Source organism: Psittacula echo (genome assembly GCF_963264785.1).
Source record: "Psittacula echo genome assembly, chromosome: 2".
Taxonomy (NCBI): domain Eukaryota; kingdom Metazoa; phylum Chordata; class Aves; order Psittaciformes; family Psittacidae; genus Psittacula; species Psittacula echo.
Genome location: NC_137737.1, coordinates 108,158,335 through 108,175,398, shown reverse-complemented (window position 1 = coordinate 108,175,398; position 17,064 = coordinate 108,158,335). Strand labels below are relative to the sequence as shown.

General features: G+C 38.1%; 1 protein-coding gene across 1 annotated transcript in view; it reads right to left on the bottom strand.

The window, feature by feature from the left end:
- Positions 1-17,064, bottom strand: part of LAMA1 (laminin subunit alpha 1) — a gene marked incomplete at both ends in the record, with an annotated part of 115,440 nt that overhangs the window by 62,488 nt on the left and 35,888 nt on the right. The window contains 7 exons of the mRNA XM_080611385.1: positions 375-535; positions 1,032-1,137; positions 2,635-2,813; positions 4,029-4,146; positions 4,602-4,691; positions 6,379-6,558; positions 10,001-10,243. Coding sequence (XP_080467511.1) covers positions 375-535; positions 1,032-1,137; positions 2,635-2,813; positions 4,029-4,146; positions 4,602-4,691; positions 6,379-6,558; positions 10,001-10,243 — 1,077 coding nt within the window. The remainder of the gene's footprint in view (positions 1-374; positions 536-1,031; positions 1,138-2,634; positions 2,814-4,028; positions 4,147-4,601; positions 4,692-6,378; positions 6,559-10,000; positions 10,244-17,064) is intronic.

Below are 17,064 nucleotides of genomic sequence, written 5' to 3'. Positions count from 1 at the left end.
GTTACGAACACATTCTTTCTTTACAAAAAATCAGTGACTTTGCAGAGAAATACCAGTTCATCCCTAAATCAAACCCAGCTAGGCATGCAATCATTCTGTGCACACTCACATGTGCAGTTATTATTTGATTTTAACATCCATTTGGCCTGTTATTATAGAAAACGGTTTATCAGCAATATACAGAACTATTCAAGTTATTACATTTTTCAGTCCATACAACAGTTAGTAATTAAGTTTTAGATTGTCAGGTGTAGTTATACCAGGTTGCTTCTTATAAACAGTGATCTTCCCAGTTAATTAGGTAATTTTGCTTATTAAAAAACAAATCAATCCACAGATATTATTTGAAACAAAAATGACAGTTTAATACTCACTTTGCAAAGACAAGGTTCTGTGCATGGATCTTCATTAATGCTACCAATCAGGCTGCAGTTACAACGCTGGCAGTTTGGATATCCCCGATACCCAAATGCACAGTGATCACATTTTTCTCCTGTGTAACCCTCTCTGCATTGACATTGACCTGGCCAAGTGCCTTGAAAAGCAAAAATGGAAAAAAACAAATAAATAAGAGCAGGCAGCAGATTGCATTCAAGATGTTTCAGAGGGTGCAAGTAACTTAACATTTCTTTTTTATTACACTCCATGTTACATTTCAGACTTGGCATAACCTCAGACTCACCATCTACTTTTCATGTTTAGAATACCAGATGCATAGAAACTGCAGCAAAATTGATTTTCTGACAGCTATAACAGCATTCACGAACAACAGTGTTAGATCTCAGACCTTCACATTGTTTTACACACTCAGAGGCTGCCATCCCCACACAAGAACACATTCAAGGACCTGACATACCTTAAGTCCTAAAGGGATGTTATGCCTGACCTCTCCCTCCTAAATATTTGCTATTGTTTTGAATTGGTACCTAACTGGCAGCCCTTCACAAGTAAGTAGTGTTGCCTCCAACTTCAACATCCAGGAACATAGCCAGATTTAAAGTTTAGAGAAAAGGCACTTCCTGCTTCCTTACCACGCTGTGAGTCAGAATGGTGCTCATCTTTAATGCAGTCAAAACTCAGAGATCCAAACAGGTCACAGTTACAGGGATAGCAGGGATGATCCTCATAAGGAGAAACCTACAAAACGAATGTTCTCTGTCAAATTCTCACAATATTCACTGAGAAAAGTAAAGTTACATCTGTTTCTTGTCTGGTACTAGTCTGGAACTAGATCACTGGAACTAGTACGAACAAAGACTGGAAAAGCTCATATGCAGCAACAGATCACGGGACTAGTTTAATTTTAGCAAACAGAAAATCAAGGGCTTGCAGCCTGGAGAAAATTTAAATTTGGTCTTCAATAGCACAAAGGTATAGTAACTGCTATTGGTTGGAAGATGAAGCCTGACACATTCAGCATTTTTTTTTTTTAATGTAGCAGCAATTAATCTCTGTGATGGTTTGCCAAAGATTATGGAAATGTTTAAGACAAGAATGGATGCTTTTTGCAAAGATACTCTGGTTCAAAGAGGAAGGAAATTAAATAAATCCTTGGCTCTGTGTTCAATAGGAGGACAGATCATCTACACATGAAGCTTCATTCTGATTCATGATCTATAGGCTTTGAAATACAAGGCAATACAACTCATATGACAAGGGAAGTTTTCTGAATTTTCTTTCAGAGAAAAATTTCCTTTGAGGTGCTTCAGATGTAAAGCAAATCAGTAATGGCCTCTAGTTACACATTTATTGTCTACCAGTTGATTGAAGACTTTTCTTCAATGCTTCTTACAGCAAGTGAATCAGAGAATCCTCAGCTCCAGTTTACTTCTTTGGATGATCTGTACCTGCTGTCTAACCATACACCTATAGACACAGCCTTGCTCTCTGCACCAATTTATACTGGATTTCTAAAGCATGGGTTTTTAAAATATGCATGAACCTGCAAAAGCAAGACCTCGTGGAGCAGAAATATAGTTCAGCATGTCTTGTTATACGGAGACCTCTAAAATTGCAAGAAGTTCATATTTTTAACTCTGTTAGTCACACCTTAACAAATGTCTTTTGTGGAGTTTAGGTCATTTTTCCAAAGAATGACACTTGTCAATAAAATGGAAAGCACACAGGCTCAGGAAGCATATACTCTACAATAATCATGTCAAGAAGAGTATTTGTTACATCTCATGAGACAAAGAGTTTGATCTTAGTACCATGCAACGGTCCTTTTTAACACTGTTTGAAAGTGGCTAATATAGGATGGTACACAATTTTGGCACTTCTTAAGACAGTGAAAGTCCAATACTGGCACTTTTTAGAGCTTTATCCACAGGAGAAATGGGTTTACTATCAAAACATCTACATTTCCACACTAGGACTTCAAGTTTTATCTTCACTTATTCTTCTCTTCTCCAACAGCTTGACCTGCCCTCTCACACGTTTTTTCAAGCATTTTGTTTTTCTCTGAAAGTTTTGGTGGCATATCATATATTAAAAAACCTCAACTAACCTCTATAGTTCTTTGCTGTTCTGCAACTGATAAAAATATATACATTATTTACAAGCAGATAAAATACACATCATCATGTCATGCTGTAATTCACCAAAACATTAGAATGGTACTTTTCCAAATCTTACTTTGTTTGGTCTAAAATATCCATCAGCACACATTTCACAGTTGATTCCAGTAGTATGTTGAGTACAGTTTAAACATACGCCACCTCCTATGTATTGGCCATGAACATCCATGCTCCTTTTCTGGTCTGCAATACTCTGACTGTAATAACAATCTTCTGCTTTGTTATGGCAGTTACATTCTGAGAAGAATGGAAAAGAAATATGGGAGTTTTATTTACATTATATAACAGTTCCTATAACTGACATTTTGCAAAGGAGAAAGTATCAGCAGAAAAACTTATCAATCCATCTCAAAAAATGTGGGGTTTTTTCTGTTTAACCACGCTATAAGCTTCAGCTGTCTTGATACACTGTCTTTCTTAGCAAGTAAGCACATTTCAAAACCACTGTCACCACTTTAACAGTACTGTTTTTAACAATATTCTGTAGATCCCATTAAGACAATCCTGTCAGGACTGATGTCTATAGTGATGTGTGCTAATAGCAGTAACTTTTATATAGTTACTATATAGTTCTAGCTATTTATATTTACTATTATATAACTATTTATACATACTATTTATAGTTATATAATAACTATTAGTAATTATATAGCTATAACTATTATTTTTTCATTTTCTATCCTCTGCATTACAGAAGAAAATGTGACTAATTTTTCTCTTATTTGCATTACAGACGAAAGTCTGAGAAGTCAACATTGCCAGTAAACAAGTATAAACTCAATTTAGGTTAGCAGATACTTCGGTCCAGTCATAAACACTTACTTTCCAAAAAAGTTGACATTAAGACTTGAATAAATACTTCCTCTAAGAGACCACTTTTCCATATGCAACTGTAAATTTTATCTAATAGGTTCTTAACTGTCTGCAGCTCATACTGTGCGTTAGCTATGTGAAAAGAGAAGATGCACTAACTAGCAACACGTTCAGCCATACTGGTACAACTTCAGTCAATCCATCAGACAACCTGAAATGCAATTGGCCAATAAGCAGTTTCTTTCAAAACATTTGTTATCAGAACAAAGTTGTTTATCTGACAAAATTTATGACCAATGTAAGAAACTTGCATTTCAAGCGCCTAACAGAATGACTGATGTAAATCTGCTCATTTTTACAGGAGCGTAATAAATTCCCAACTCTCTTTAGAAGAAAGAGATTCTGAAACCTTTACTACATGACAACTTCACTAGAGAGGGAGTCACACTGGATAGAATATTTAAAACAATCTTAATAGTTACAATTAGAAGTAGGTTCTCTACCTTTATACAATCCCATGAAGGCAGTTAATAGTTTCACATTTTTCTTGGGAATTAGTATGAATATGTATGAAAAACAACCTCAAACAAGAAAATAATAAGCCTTGATGAAACAGTCTAAACCACTGTGCACACTTACTCTCACATTTGTTCCCAGCAGAAATGGTTCCTGGTCTCCAGGGTTTCTGGTGATAGCCCGGACAACACTTGTTACAGCTCTCTCCACATGTGTTGTGTTCACACTGGCACTGCAATTTCTAAGAATAAAAAGTTTGCTTTCTTGAAATATATTTCTAATTGATAATTTAATCAATGTTGCCAAAAGTCTGTCTAATATTAGATTTACTCAAAAAAATGTCAAGACCCAGAATAAGCATTGGACTGCTTGACTATGCTGTATCATCTACCCAGGAATAGTCCTTCTAGAACAGGAGGGACAAATCTCCTGTGTTGCAAGAGAGATTATTTCCTGTTGTGTCCCTTAAACTGCTTAAATTTAATACCAAAGAGTTTATTTTGAGAAAGTTACATTACCAGAGACCCAGATATGATTGCACGGAACAGGAAGGAAATCATAGCAAATAATTTGTGTACACCATACTGTAAGATCTCTTTTAGCCTCCTCTTTCTTGGTTTCCTTAGGCAAAGTCCTTTTTTTTTTTAAATTGGAAAAGTTGTTTTCTGAAAATAAATTAATGAGATTAAAGAATACCTTTGTGATTTCATCCAGAGGGCAGCTTCGAGCATGGCCATAACAAATACACATACCACCAACAGAGATGTCCTTTATGGAATAGTAGTACTAGAAAAAAAAAAAACAACAAAGTTGAAAAAGGGATGAATAAAAGACATTTATTTGTATTTGCATCTTCCACCCTACTCTGGAAAATAAAATACCAGCATTCAACTATTTTGCAACTTGAAAAATAAAAGAAATACTTGAAAATTATAGAAGTTTTGAATTTTTGCCAGTTTTGGAAACCTGCCGTTTTGTGATTCATCCCCCCCCACCATTATTTTTCCTCATTGGTACAAAACATTAACAGACTTTTAACTTTAAATAAGTATGCACAATTCTTCAGCTTCAGGAAAGACCACCAAATGTAACCTCAGCAAAAATTTACTTGTAAAAAAATCCAACCTTTTTGATCCTGTAAGAAGCCATGAAGCATAACAAATTGCTATATTTTAATTTAATCTGTGGAGTAACAATATGCTTTCTTAAAACGGGAACTTCGACTTCCCTTAAAACCAGTCTGTGCGCTCACTTCCTGATCAGCTTTTTGCTACTAGTGTGTAGGCAGTGTATTATTCTATCCAAATTCTTAGCTTAAAAATCGGTGATACAGCAGAGTACAGTCCATTAATATTGCCAGGTGGTGAGCAAAAGCAACATACATAAGGAAAGGATTTAATCTTCAAGGCAAAGAAGAGGCAGGAAATTACCATCTGGGTTCAGTTACAGCTGCAGTATCAGCATGATTGGCCAGTTGGTATCCTGGGAAGCATGAAGTCCCAGGGAATGAAAAAGAAACACTTTTTGAGGATACTTCTATGAAAAGAGTTCAAGAATCCCAGACCTAACAACCCTACAGTGATCTGCTTCAGGAAGACAAGGCAGCCCTGGGTGGTCATACATGCTGACTCCTGGACTGTTATTTCTTTGAATGTTCTTGGAGCTGGAGCAAACTAGCTTCAATTTCATACTTAATTTTTTATGCTTTTAAATTTTTTATAATGTTTAGTATTTTATGGTGGGTTTTTTTCACGTTATGGGCTTGAATTGCAGAAAACATTCAGGGACTTATCATGAATTGTTACGCCTTTAACTTTGCAGAAGAGGAGAGAAGAATGTCGAGGCTGAGAAAAGTAGGACGACAAAAGCAGAACAGTGTTTCTCACTGAATTCCCTGCTTCATCTGCTTTTATGTCGGTTTTCTTAAAACTCACAGTGTATGGCTCACAGCAGCTGTGTTCAGCTTGAAGTTGAATGAGAAACCAATGCTAACCAAATGCTATAGACAGAAATAAATACCTAAATGTAATACAAAATAAAGATGTTGCTGAACACTTAGAAAAGAGCTGCATCAGCCCTTTTACAAAACTATGGAAACTAAACACAATTGAAGAAGAAAAGGTATTGCAGTTGCATCAAAAGCAGCCTCAAATGACATTTCCATCAGGCAAACCGTATTTTTTATTTTATTGATAAAGCTTTATAAAAATGTTCCTAACATAAATCATTTACACAAGCAAATAAACCAAAAAAGCAAACAAATAAAAAACTATCTCTAAAAAGCATATTTTCAAAGTTGTTTCTCACAAAGTATTGATGTTAATAATGTCAAAGGGAAGGCAAGAATTATTTAATAACCTATCAAAACAGCTCTGTGAACGTCAAGGCTCAAGTACTGTCTCCACCTCAAATAGATCAGAAAAGGCTTTCCCATCAAGTCATACCGAATACCATTTATGAAGATTCGGCTTACCCTTCTGGTAACGATGGGGTCTAGTTCTTTAGGATCATTATGGCTGAGAGTCATGAGATCAGCATTAAGAGTTCGAATGCGCTGCAGGCGTAGGCGAATGTACCGTGCAGAAGTAAACTCCAAAAGCTTTTGTGAAGGATCATCAGCACTAGGCCTACCATTGATCAGGGACGTGTGAATCTAGAAAGAGAGACTGGCTCAATCATAAACATAACTGCAACAATAAACATCTTAGTGTGAGAATTAAAAATACAGAATGTAAGCTTGTTTTCCAGCAACTCAGGATGGTGTGATGCTAAAGTACCTGGAATTCTCTTTTTTTTCCCACCCTCTACTTGCAGATAGAATTCCCGCTTCCTGACTCACGGAGTTCCGAAACCACCACTCTCAGCTGATCACAGCCTCAAGTCTCCTGGACTTTCAAAGAGATAGCATAAAGGTAAAAAATAGTTCGTGGGTTTCCTTCCTCTTCCTTATTGAGATGCAACATGTAACTCTAGTCATAAGCACAGTTTTGTCTTTCCAAATTTCTCCTCTGGAATTTGCAAAGATTGCATCACAGAACCCGTTAAGGTGTACATGCCCAATCTGGGTCATTAATCCACTGCTTCGTGGGGACAGGGCTGTCCAATCAGCAAAGACTACACAAGTGATATGAGCCCACAGTGGGAAACCACAACACAGATAACTGAAAGCGAAGTGTTGCCATCACAAACCGACCCATCTGGCTTCCATGTTTCTCCCACAATCCCAACTGGCCCCACTGTGATGGCTTCTGGCATCGATTTGCACAACTTATTCTGGCAACAGCTCCTTCCTTCTCTCCAAAGCGACTTAGGAACACACAAGGATTTAGTCTCATATGACCATGCAGTTCCTGCACTGTTTCATGCAAGAAACTGGAAAGTAAGACCGTAAAGGCCTCACACAAATGTTAAACAGTTCAGTCAGTATCACAGCAAATAAGGAATCATGCTTTTGGCTTGTCAGCTACGTTTTAGAGTGCGTGACATACCTTCAGTTATGAGGAGTAATTTTGTCTCATATGCTACTCTTTATAGTTTCAACTTTGTCTAGTACTGTCAAATTGTTCCTCTGAAAATGTTTCTAAATATTACGTAATTTTGTTATTATTTTAAATCTTAATTTTGTAGTGGAGCTCGGGGCTTCTGAGACAGTAACTGTGTTATTTCAAGGACATACAGGGAGTAATAACGGCGTGCACACTCCCAACATTATAATTTTGCCATTTATGGGCTATTACCATTCCTTCTAAATATTCTAATATTGTGTTCAAAGTATCCTATACTGCGTTCACAGAATGTCACTTTTCTAATGGCCCATTCAGAAACTACCCATCACCAATTTTCCAACTGCAGAATAATAGTTATGAGACACATAACTTTTTCCAGGTCTGAATCTACAAATTAACACCGCCTTAGGTAATATTCAGCTCTCATAAAAACACATGGAATTCTTCTAGTCCATTTCCTACTTTAAAGTAGAATTTAGTAGACTTTTGTTAGATGTTTGACCAATCTGTTCTTGAAGACCACTGTTGGTGGTGACTCTACAATCCTCCAAGGCAATCTATTCCAGCCCTTTCTGGCTTTATTGTCAGAAATCTCCTAACCTCTAAACAATGTTTTCCTTGTTGCAATTTCAGACCACTTCTTCCATCCCATCAGACATTCAGAACAGATTATTCCTCCTTGTACCCATGTTTTATACAACTGAAGATTGAACATGCCCGCCCCATCTCAATCTGTTCTCTCTAGGCATACCAGGTGCAAAATATTCATTCAGAAGTCATATTCTGCTGGGAACTACAAGACAGAATTGTTGGCCAAATATTCAAGTATCACCACACTACATCTACTGGAAAAATATACTCTATATATATACACTCACTATAGACAAACGCAACTTTATTACAGAACACCACATCCTAGTCTTATTAAACCTTAACTACAGATGTAGAATTTTCTGGGCTCAGTGCTATTTTTACAACAAAAAGAGAAGGACCTAACCATGGCATTGAGAGTTCTAGCATGTTGTGTTTCCTCTTTATCACTTAGACCCTAGAGATTTAAAGATTCAGAAAGGCCTCTTAAAACCAGCTGGCCTCACCTCCTATGTGACACACGCCATTGCATTTTCCGTAGTCTTGCCTAACTAAACCTCTAATTCTCTGGTAATATATACTCTCTCTACTCATGAGTAGTGCCTTCAAATGATGAAATATGAAACATTATTTACATTTTAACTCCAAAGTTATCTACTGGCTTGATCAGGATAAATTCCTTAATACCGCACTATAATTCTATAGAGACAAAAAAGGAATCTTTCCCAGCAGAAAAAGGAAGAAACGGTATAGGAACTAAGACACTAAGGAAGAAAAATACTTTTTTCTCCATGTACACTGGTGCACTCTAATATATTGCTTACAAATGGCTTACATACATGGATATATTTGCACTATATATTTTTGGCTTACTTGTCCTCCATAATTCAAGACCATTTCCAAACAACTGTACTTTAAGCCTTGGAATTCATCATGAGCACTGACTTCATTACATGGATTTCTAGAAGCAGATCTCCAAGCAGTATAAATGAGGTAGACAGCAGAGCCTACAGTAGAGCAGCTATGCCTCTTCAAATCTGTGAAAAATCTAGCAGCCAAACTGACAAAATGTCTGATATGGCAAAAAAATGCTATTAGTAAGTGACATCTACATTTAGACATTTAGATCCTTCTGATCTGTGGGGTATATGCTTACATCATTGCAATAAACATTTGATTAAAGTGAATGGGACTTGATGTAACCAAATTGCTTTGTGGGTTTTTTTTTTTTCTTGCTGAAACATTGTTTTAAGTTTATGCGAAAGTTTGACACACTTTAGCCCTTAGCTGCAAACACTCCATTCTTTTTTTATCCAAGAAATCAAAACATATTTGCTTCTGTTATGCTAAGAGTTACTAGCATTCTCCATGGGGTAACACCACATTTATTATCACAGCCTTACATTATAGCATACACAATGGAGTAACCGCTGGGTTTAATGTATCATTTCATTATGTGGCTGACACTACGTAATAAATCACACAAGTACGATAAATAGTTTGCTAAAAGCAAGAACAATCAACAGCGAGGTTGAACAACTCGTAGCTCTTTTAATTATGCTACATCCCTGAAACAATGCCAACGCTTGTTTAGGAGTTCCAGCTGTGCCAAGCACTTGAACAGTGCCTGCGGCTTTATCTCACACAACCAGGTGCTCCTAACACAGGGGTTTTCTTTATTAAATAAAAAACCTGACAAAACATAGAACCTCTGTCATAGTCTTTCAGGATAAAGCAACTAAGAATTCACAGCTAATAGCTATCATCAAATCATCTGGAGAGAACAAAAATGTTTAGTAATGGGAATACATAGAGCCAGAGACATGTTTCATCCTGACATTTAAAAGTTTGCTATACTGGTATATGGTGTAAAGACAGTATCATTAAAGAAGGATAATAGATTATCTGGTAGTGCTGAAGGCAATGAACTCTGTAGCTGTAACCCAAACTGCTATCAGTCCATGTTCTTACAAATAGCAAGCTCAAAACCAAACATACCTCTCCATGTTCCAGAGGAACTAGTCTGGAGTAATAGGAGGTGCAGATCACTTCATCATCTCTCTTATAAGTTGGCGGCCCAATTCTTGGTGTAATATTATAACGAGTTAAACATTCAGTATCACTAATTGCATAGTACTGCCATGGTCTGAACTCTGTGCCGTCTATGGAGCGTTCCAAAATCCAGTTTCCAGGTCGTGGAGCATTAGCAGCTTTGATAATGACATATGCAACTTGAAAGACCTGAAAAAATGCAAGAAGGAAATTTTAACACTTCATTATGCTGTAGAAGACTGCTAGAAGCCAAGTGGGCAATAAATTCTAATTTTTAAAGCAGTATATAGCTTGTCTGGGAAGTGGGTAAAATTTGATGCAGTGACTGGATAAATTTTTTGCACAAACTTTTGACAAAAGGCCAGTCTAATATTTTATTAACAGAAGCATCTATCATTTTTTGCCCAAACTCTGAACATTACACCAAACCATTTGTTTATGTGACTAAAAAAGACAATATATTCCATACAACATTCTGTGTAATAGCTGAAATCTGCATGTACACTGTATGTTTCAGCACTACTTGGGTCTAACATTCTTTCTATGGGAAATTGCTATTTAGCTTCACTGCATCACTGAGGGCTTCAAAGAACTAGGTTGTCGGGTTTTTTTTCTTTTCAGAACAGCTGCAACTTAAACAACTCTTTGTTTCAGATTTTAGCTGGGAGTTTAATCCTCTCAGTACTAGCATTTCTGATAAGCTTTTTACACTCTATATTAAAGCTCTCTGTGCATTCCATTTTCATTGTGTTAAAGTTATTTAAGCAGAAGACTATTTACAGACACTGCTGAAAACACGCAGAGACAAATAAGATTAATGTGACAAATATAAGCATGATAACCTTATTTAAGAATAGTAGCTTCTTTAAGATGAGTACTTTTTGAGCTATACAGGTATTGACTACTTTTTTAACAATCCTGGGTCCAAAGTGAACAGCACTGTTCATCACTCCTGTGAGTAGCCAGGGCAGTAATTATGTTTGTATCACCTTTTAAATGACCTTGTCATGGCAGACAGATAACTCACACTGGCCCGCAGCCAGCCACAGCATTAGACACTCACACTGAAGTGCACTTACTGCAAAGCTGTATCTTCTTCTTTACCCAATACCTACTACATCACCTCCTTTAAAAAGGCTGTCTTTGCAAACTTTTAAGACTTCTATATGAGGAGTTTAACGTCTTACGTACACTATAGTATCAAGCCATATTTACATGAATGAAAAATGCTGTATTATTCAACCATCTCAGAGGCATGTACTCCCACCCTTGAGCAGACTGCCTGGTCAGCTGGTATAATCGTAACTCCTGTGTGCATGTGCAGTATTAATACTATGTTGAGCTCCAATTTGGCCACAATCAGCAATTTGAGACATTTTAGATTTAAAATTTTTTGGAGTTTTCTTACTTTTTTGCAATACTGATTAAAATCAGAGCAAGAACAGCCTTGCCACATAAGACCAGATTTTGATTTTGTCAAAGGGGAAATAAACACACAGAGGTAAGTAGTAACTGCAATGTGTGTGCAATTCAGGAAACTACTTTTGAAACAAAACTGTAATGTGTAGAGTTTGTTCATCAAAAGTTTTAAAGGAGGAAATTGTTTGTTACATTTTGGGAAGCTCTCTGTGACTGTCACTTTGTGTAGAAACATGTTCTCTTTTGTTTTGTAGCTGTTGTATTTTTGCATTATGACTTCTGTATTGGGAGGGAGAAGTCAGTTGTGTTACTGCAGGGGATTGTGAGAGGGAAAAAGGGGGGGGTTGAGTAGTTTGAGGTAGTGTCTTGTTACAGCATATGGGGGATGGAGGTTGCTATGACAACTGAGCTGGGGGCGGGAGCTCCTTGAAACTTCCAGCAGACTTCTCGAAACTTCTGGGAGCTTCGCGAGGCTTCTGGAAACATCTCAAAGTTTCTCCACGGTGAGACCCCAGCGGTGGGGAGAACCAGTGGAAAGGAGCCATGTCAGGATGTCCGGGTGGGGGGGACCACAGGATTGGCTGAAGTCCCGAGCCGAAAAGGTATAAGGGACAGCCTCCAAAAGGACCCGGTGTGCGTTTTGAGGGGGGCGGAGCGGAGCCTCCCGGCGCACCCAGCGCTGTTTTTTATCTGCTATCGCTTGCTCAAATTAATAAATTTATATTTTAAAACGAGATTGGCTCACTCGTCAATAACAAATTGGTGCCGTGACTCGGATGGAGAAATTCTGACGGGATTCACATCCCAGGAGGAGGCGCCCCACTCCCAGGAGTGGCCTCCTGTTTGTGATTCAGTCCTTTCTCCACCGACGAACCTAAATTCGGTAGCAGATAAAAGGTAAAGCCGGCAAACCCCTTAATCTTTGTGCACGAAGCCCGAACGAAGAGGACAGACATGAGGACATGTGAGTATATTGCAAAACTGGGATCCGTTCGGTTGGGGTTGGGAATCCTGGTGTGTGCATGAGTGAGACGTCCAGGTACGGACGAAGCGAGTGCGGACCTCTTAGTAGTGCGGTTTCCATCTCCCGCGAGGGACTGGGCCACGAGGAGAGGGCATATGAAAGACTGAGTGAAACAAGCCACACCGGAAGATGGGACAGAAAAAAAAAGAGCAAGGTTTCTGGTCCCATGGGAGGTTCTAAGGAGAGGTTAGAGTACCTTAGATATCTCCAGATAGTCCTTTAGGTTTAATGATTAAGCATTGGAATGATTCTCTCTCCAGGAAAGGGAGGCATAGGGCAAAAAAAATGATAATTATTGTATGGAAGTATGGGGAGGTAAACAGAGCCGATCACCTATGTTGGCCAGTATATGGGTCTTTTGAAAATCGGGTATGTCAGGCCCTGAATATACGTCAATTTGAAAGAGCTTTTTGATTTGGAAGAAAATGAATATGCCCAATTGTGGATAGGATCAGAGACTAGGGTCAATCTATATCCTTTAAAGGAAAAAGGGGGATGAAAAAAGACTAGGGCAGAGAAAAATGTTCCTATGTCGCCCCCACCGTATATACGTCCCCCTCCTCTACCTCAGCCTCTGCCTCCACCGGAGAATCCCTCTAACGTGCCAAGTTCTCCGAGGTACCCGGAGGCACCCCCTGATACCCTTGAGACCGAGAGGCCGGTCACACTAAGTAAACGTGAGAAACAGACCCACCTAAGAACTCTGTGGGGCTGTGAATATATATGCTCATTACAGCTTTCCATAGCAGACAAGCATCCTAACAGGGAATGCATGGGCTTTTTGTTTTGTGTTTCGTTTTTTGTCTTTTGGGTTTCTTTTTTTTTAAAAAAAAAAAAAAAAAAAAAAACAACAACAAAAAAAAACCCAGCCTGAACTGTAGTAGAAAGCATTTGGTAGCCCTGAAACATGCTGATTGCAACCTGCTGTGTTCATTTGCTTCTATTTAATAGCCTGTGACAAGCAAGTCTGGAGATACAGCCTGACTGTGGTGGTCTTTAAAATCTAAGAACTGCTTAAGCAGAGCGGACTTACACCATTGTGTTTTTAGCCTATGTGGGCTTAAAAGAAAACATTGCATCTCAGCCTTTAATGTCAGGATGTGTCAGTTTTCTGCTTTTTGAGGCATAGTCACACTTTTTGCAGTTGAATTCATGCCTTTATATTCCAGCTTGGTTTTGCTGATGTCTTTTTTGGCTGTGCCTTCACACACAGTGCCTGCAAGAAGTACTTGGGAATATACAATGTATGCTAAGTGGTCTTCACAGGTTTTCCAGGCAGCTGCTAGAATACTGCCTGCTGCTGACTGTCACAACTGTCAGCAGCAACGTGTCTTTCTTTTCTTGCCTTTCATAGTCCAGGTACTGTACTCCCTTTATGGTACATTGCTGTCAACAGGTGCAAGATCAAATATGGAGGCATGTGCTAGCATTTAATTTCTAGCACAGGGGAGGATGTTCTGCACAAGACATAAATATCTATAGATATATCTGCATCTGTATCTCTAGATATAATTGTATGGCACTTGCAGTTTTATGCAGGCTGCATAAGCAAACCCATCTCTTACGCTTGAGGGCGAAGGTTCGTCCAACTTGTGTCATTTTAACAATTGTGAATGTAGGAAGCGTATAGCTGATGAGAAAATGTGGAAGGAGGGCTGAAGAGGTCAGGGCTCTATTTGCTGGGGACCCAAGAGACCAAAGAGCCCTTGATAAAATGTAAAGTGGGTCCCTGGCAACAAGAAATTGAGTTCCTTATGGACTCAGGGGCGCAAAGATCAACTGTTCAAAGACTTCCTTGCGGCTATAAAAGAAATTTTAAGAAATTGTGCAAGTTATAGGGGCGAAAGGGGAACCCTTTGGGGTACCTGTAATTAAGAGACACAATATTTGAAACAGGTTCTAAAATTGGGGTAGAGTCGCTGCTGCTTGTACCTGAGGCAGACTATAATCTTTTGGGAAGAGATCTAATGATAGGATTAGGAATTAGTTTAGAAATTCAAGATGAGGAACTACAAGTAAAATTACGTTCCCTTTGATTAGTGGACCAAGAAAAGATAAATTCGGAAGTATGGTATAATCCTGACACAATAGGAAAATTGGACATCGAACCCTTTTCAATAACAATTAGAGACCCAGATAAACCTGTCAGGATCAAACAACACCCTCTCTCAGAAGAGGGCTGGTGGGGATTTAAACCTGAAATAGATCGTTTACTTAAAAAGGGACTGTTGGAACCCTGTATTATCCCCTTTTAATAACTCCATTATTACCTGTAAAAATGGCAGATGGAAAATACAGGTTGGTCCACGACCTGAGAGAAATAAATAAAAGAACTGTTTCTAGGTTCCCTGTAGTAGCAAATCCATACACAATCCTGAGCAAAATAAATCCCAAAGATTGTTGGTATAGAGTAATAAATTTAAAAGATGTGTTTTGGGTTTGTCCCTTACAAGAGATTTTAGAGATTTCTTTGCTTTTGAATGGGAAGACCCTGAGACACATCGAAAGCAGCAATTAAGGTGGACAGTTCTTCCTCAGGGCTTCACAGAATCCCCTAATCTATTTGGACAAGTTTTAGAGCAGATATTACAAAAATATGAAAAGGGGAGTAATGTGACATTAGTGCAATATGTTGATGATTTGTTATTAGCAGGAGCACAAGAAGAGGATGTTCGGCGAAAAAGTATTAGATTATTAATTTTTTTTTTAAGTTTACAGGGATTAAAAGTGTCTGAATCGAAGTTACAGTTTGTGGAGGAGGAAGTAAAATATCTGGGACACTGGCTCAGCAAGGGAACAAAAAAGCTAGATCCAGAAAGAGTCACTGGTATATTATCTCTGAAAGCTCCAACTACTAAGAGACAGGTGTGGCAACTACTCGGCTTACTTGGCTATTGTAGACAATGGATACAAGATTATAGTAAAAAGGTTAAGTTTTTATATGAAAAATTAACCAAAGATGCCCTGTTAAAATGGACTGAATCAGATGAGACTCAGTTACAGGAGCTGAAAGAGGATTTAGTTAATGCACCTGTTCTAAGTTTACCTGATCTGAAAAGACCTTTTTATTTGTTTGTAAATGTAGATGAAGGTACAGGATATGGGGTTTTAGCACAGGATTGGGCAGGACGGAGAAAACCTGTAGGATATCTATCAAAATTGTTAGATCCAGTCAGTAGAGGGTGGCCGACCTGCTTACAAGCCGTGGTGGCTACTGCACTTCTGGTAGAAGAAGCAAGAAAAATTACTTTTGGGGGGGAATTGAAAGTGCTATCGCTCCACAACATCCGGGGAATATTACAGCAGAAAGCTGACAAATGGATTACCGATGCTAGGCTCCTCAAATATGAAGGAATTCTAATTTCTTCTCCTAAATTGGAATTAGAAAGTACGAGCCTTCAAAACCCCGCCCAATTTTTATATGGGAAACAGACTCAAGAATTATCACGATTGTATATATAATACAGAGGAACAACTAAAAAATACTCCCAGATTTAGAGGAAGAGGAATTAATAGGGGGTGAAAAACTCTTTGTACATGGTTCTTCAAGAGTGATAGAAGGGAGAAGGAAGTCAGGATATGCCATTACAGATGGGAAAAGCTTTAGTGCTGTGCAGTTGGGACCCCTTAATCCCAGTTGGTCTGTGCAGGCATGTGAGCTATATGCAATATTACAGGCCTTGAAACTATTAAAGAATAGATGGGGCACGATATATACAGACTCCAAATATGCATATGGTGTAATACATATTTTTGGAAAAATTTGGGAGGAAAGAGAATTGATAAATTCTCAAGGAAAAGGCCTAATCCATGCAGAGCTAATAATTCAAATCCTCCAGGCCCTGACAGAACCTGAAAGCATTGCAGTAGTTCATATAAAAGGACATCAAAAGGGAACAACGTTTGAAATAAGAGGAAACAATTTAGCAGACACAGAGGCAAAACGGGCAGCTCTGGGGGTCATAAAAATAATGCAAAACTCTTTTATGAAGTCTGAAAAAATAAATGATACACATAAGTTTACTCAAGTAGAAAAACAAAAATTGGCTAAAATGGGTCTAAAGGAACAACAAGGAAAATGGAAATTGGAAGATGGGAGACAAGTTGTCCCAAAAACCTTAGCCCGACAAACTATGATGAGAATACATAAAAAAAAAAAACCACATTGGGGAACGCAAGCCCTTGTCAACCAATTTACCCTACAATATATGTGTATAGGAATATATGATATAGCAAAGGAAATGTTAAGATCTTGCTCAACTTGTCAAAGGATGAAAAAAATAAAATCAACGAAAAACAATCCCAGGAGGTCGCGAATTAGCTGTAAGACCCTTTTCACGAATACAGATAGATTTTACTGAAATGCTTAAGATTGGTAGCTATAAATACCTCTTAATGATGGTAGATCATTTAACCCATTTTGTAGAGGCATTTCCCACCTCCCGGGCAATGACACGAACTGTGGTAAAAATTCTTTCAGAACTAATAAATTCAAGATAAGGAATTGTTTAAGTCATAGACTCAGATAAAGGCCCACATTTTACATCAAAAATAATTAAGGAAGGAA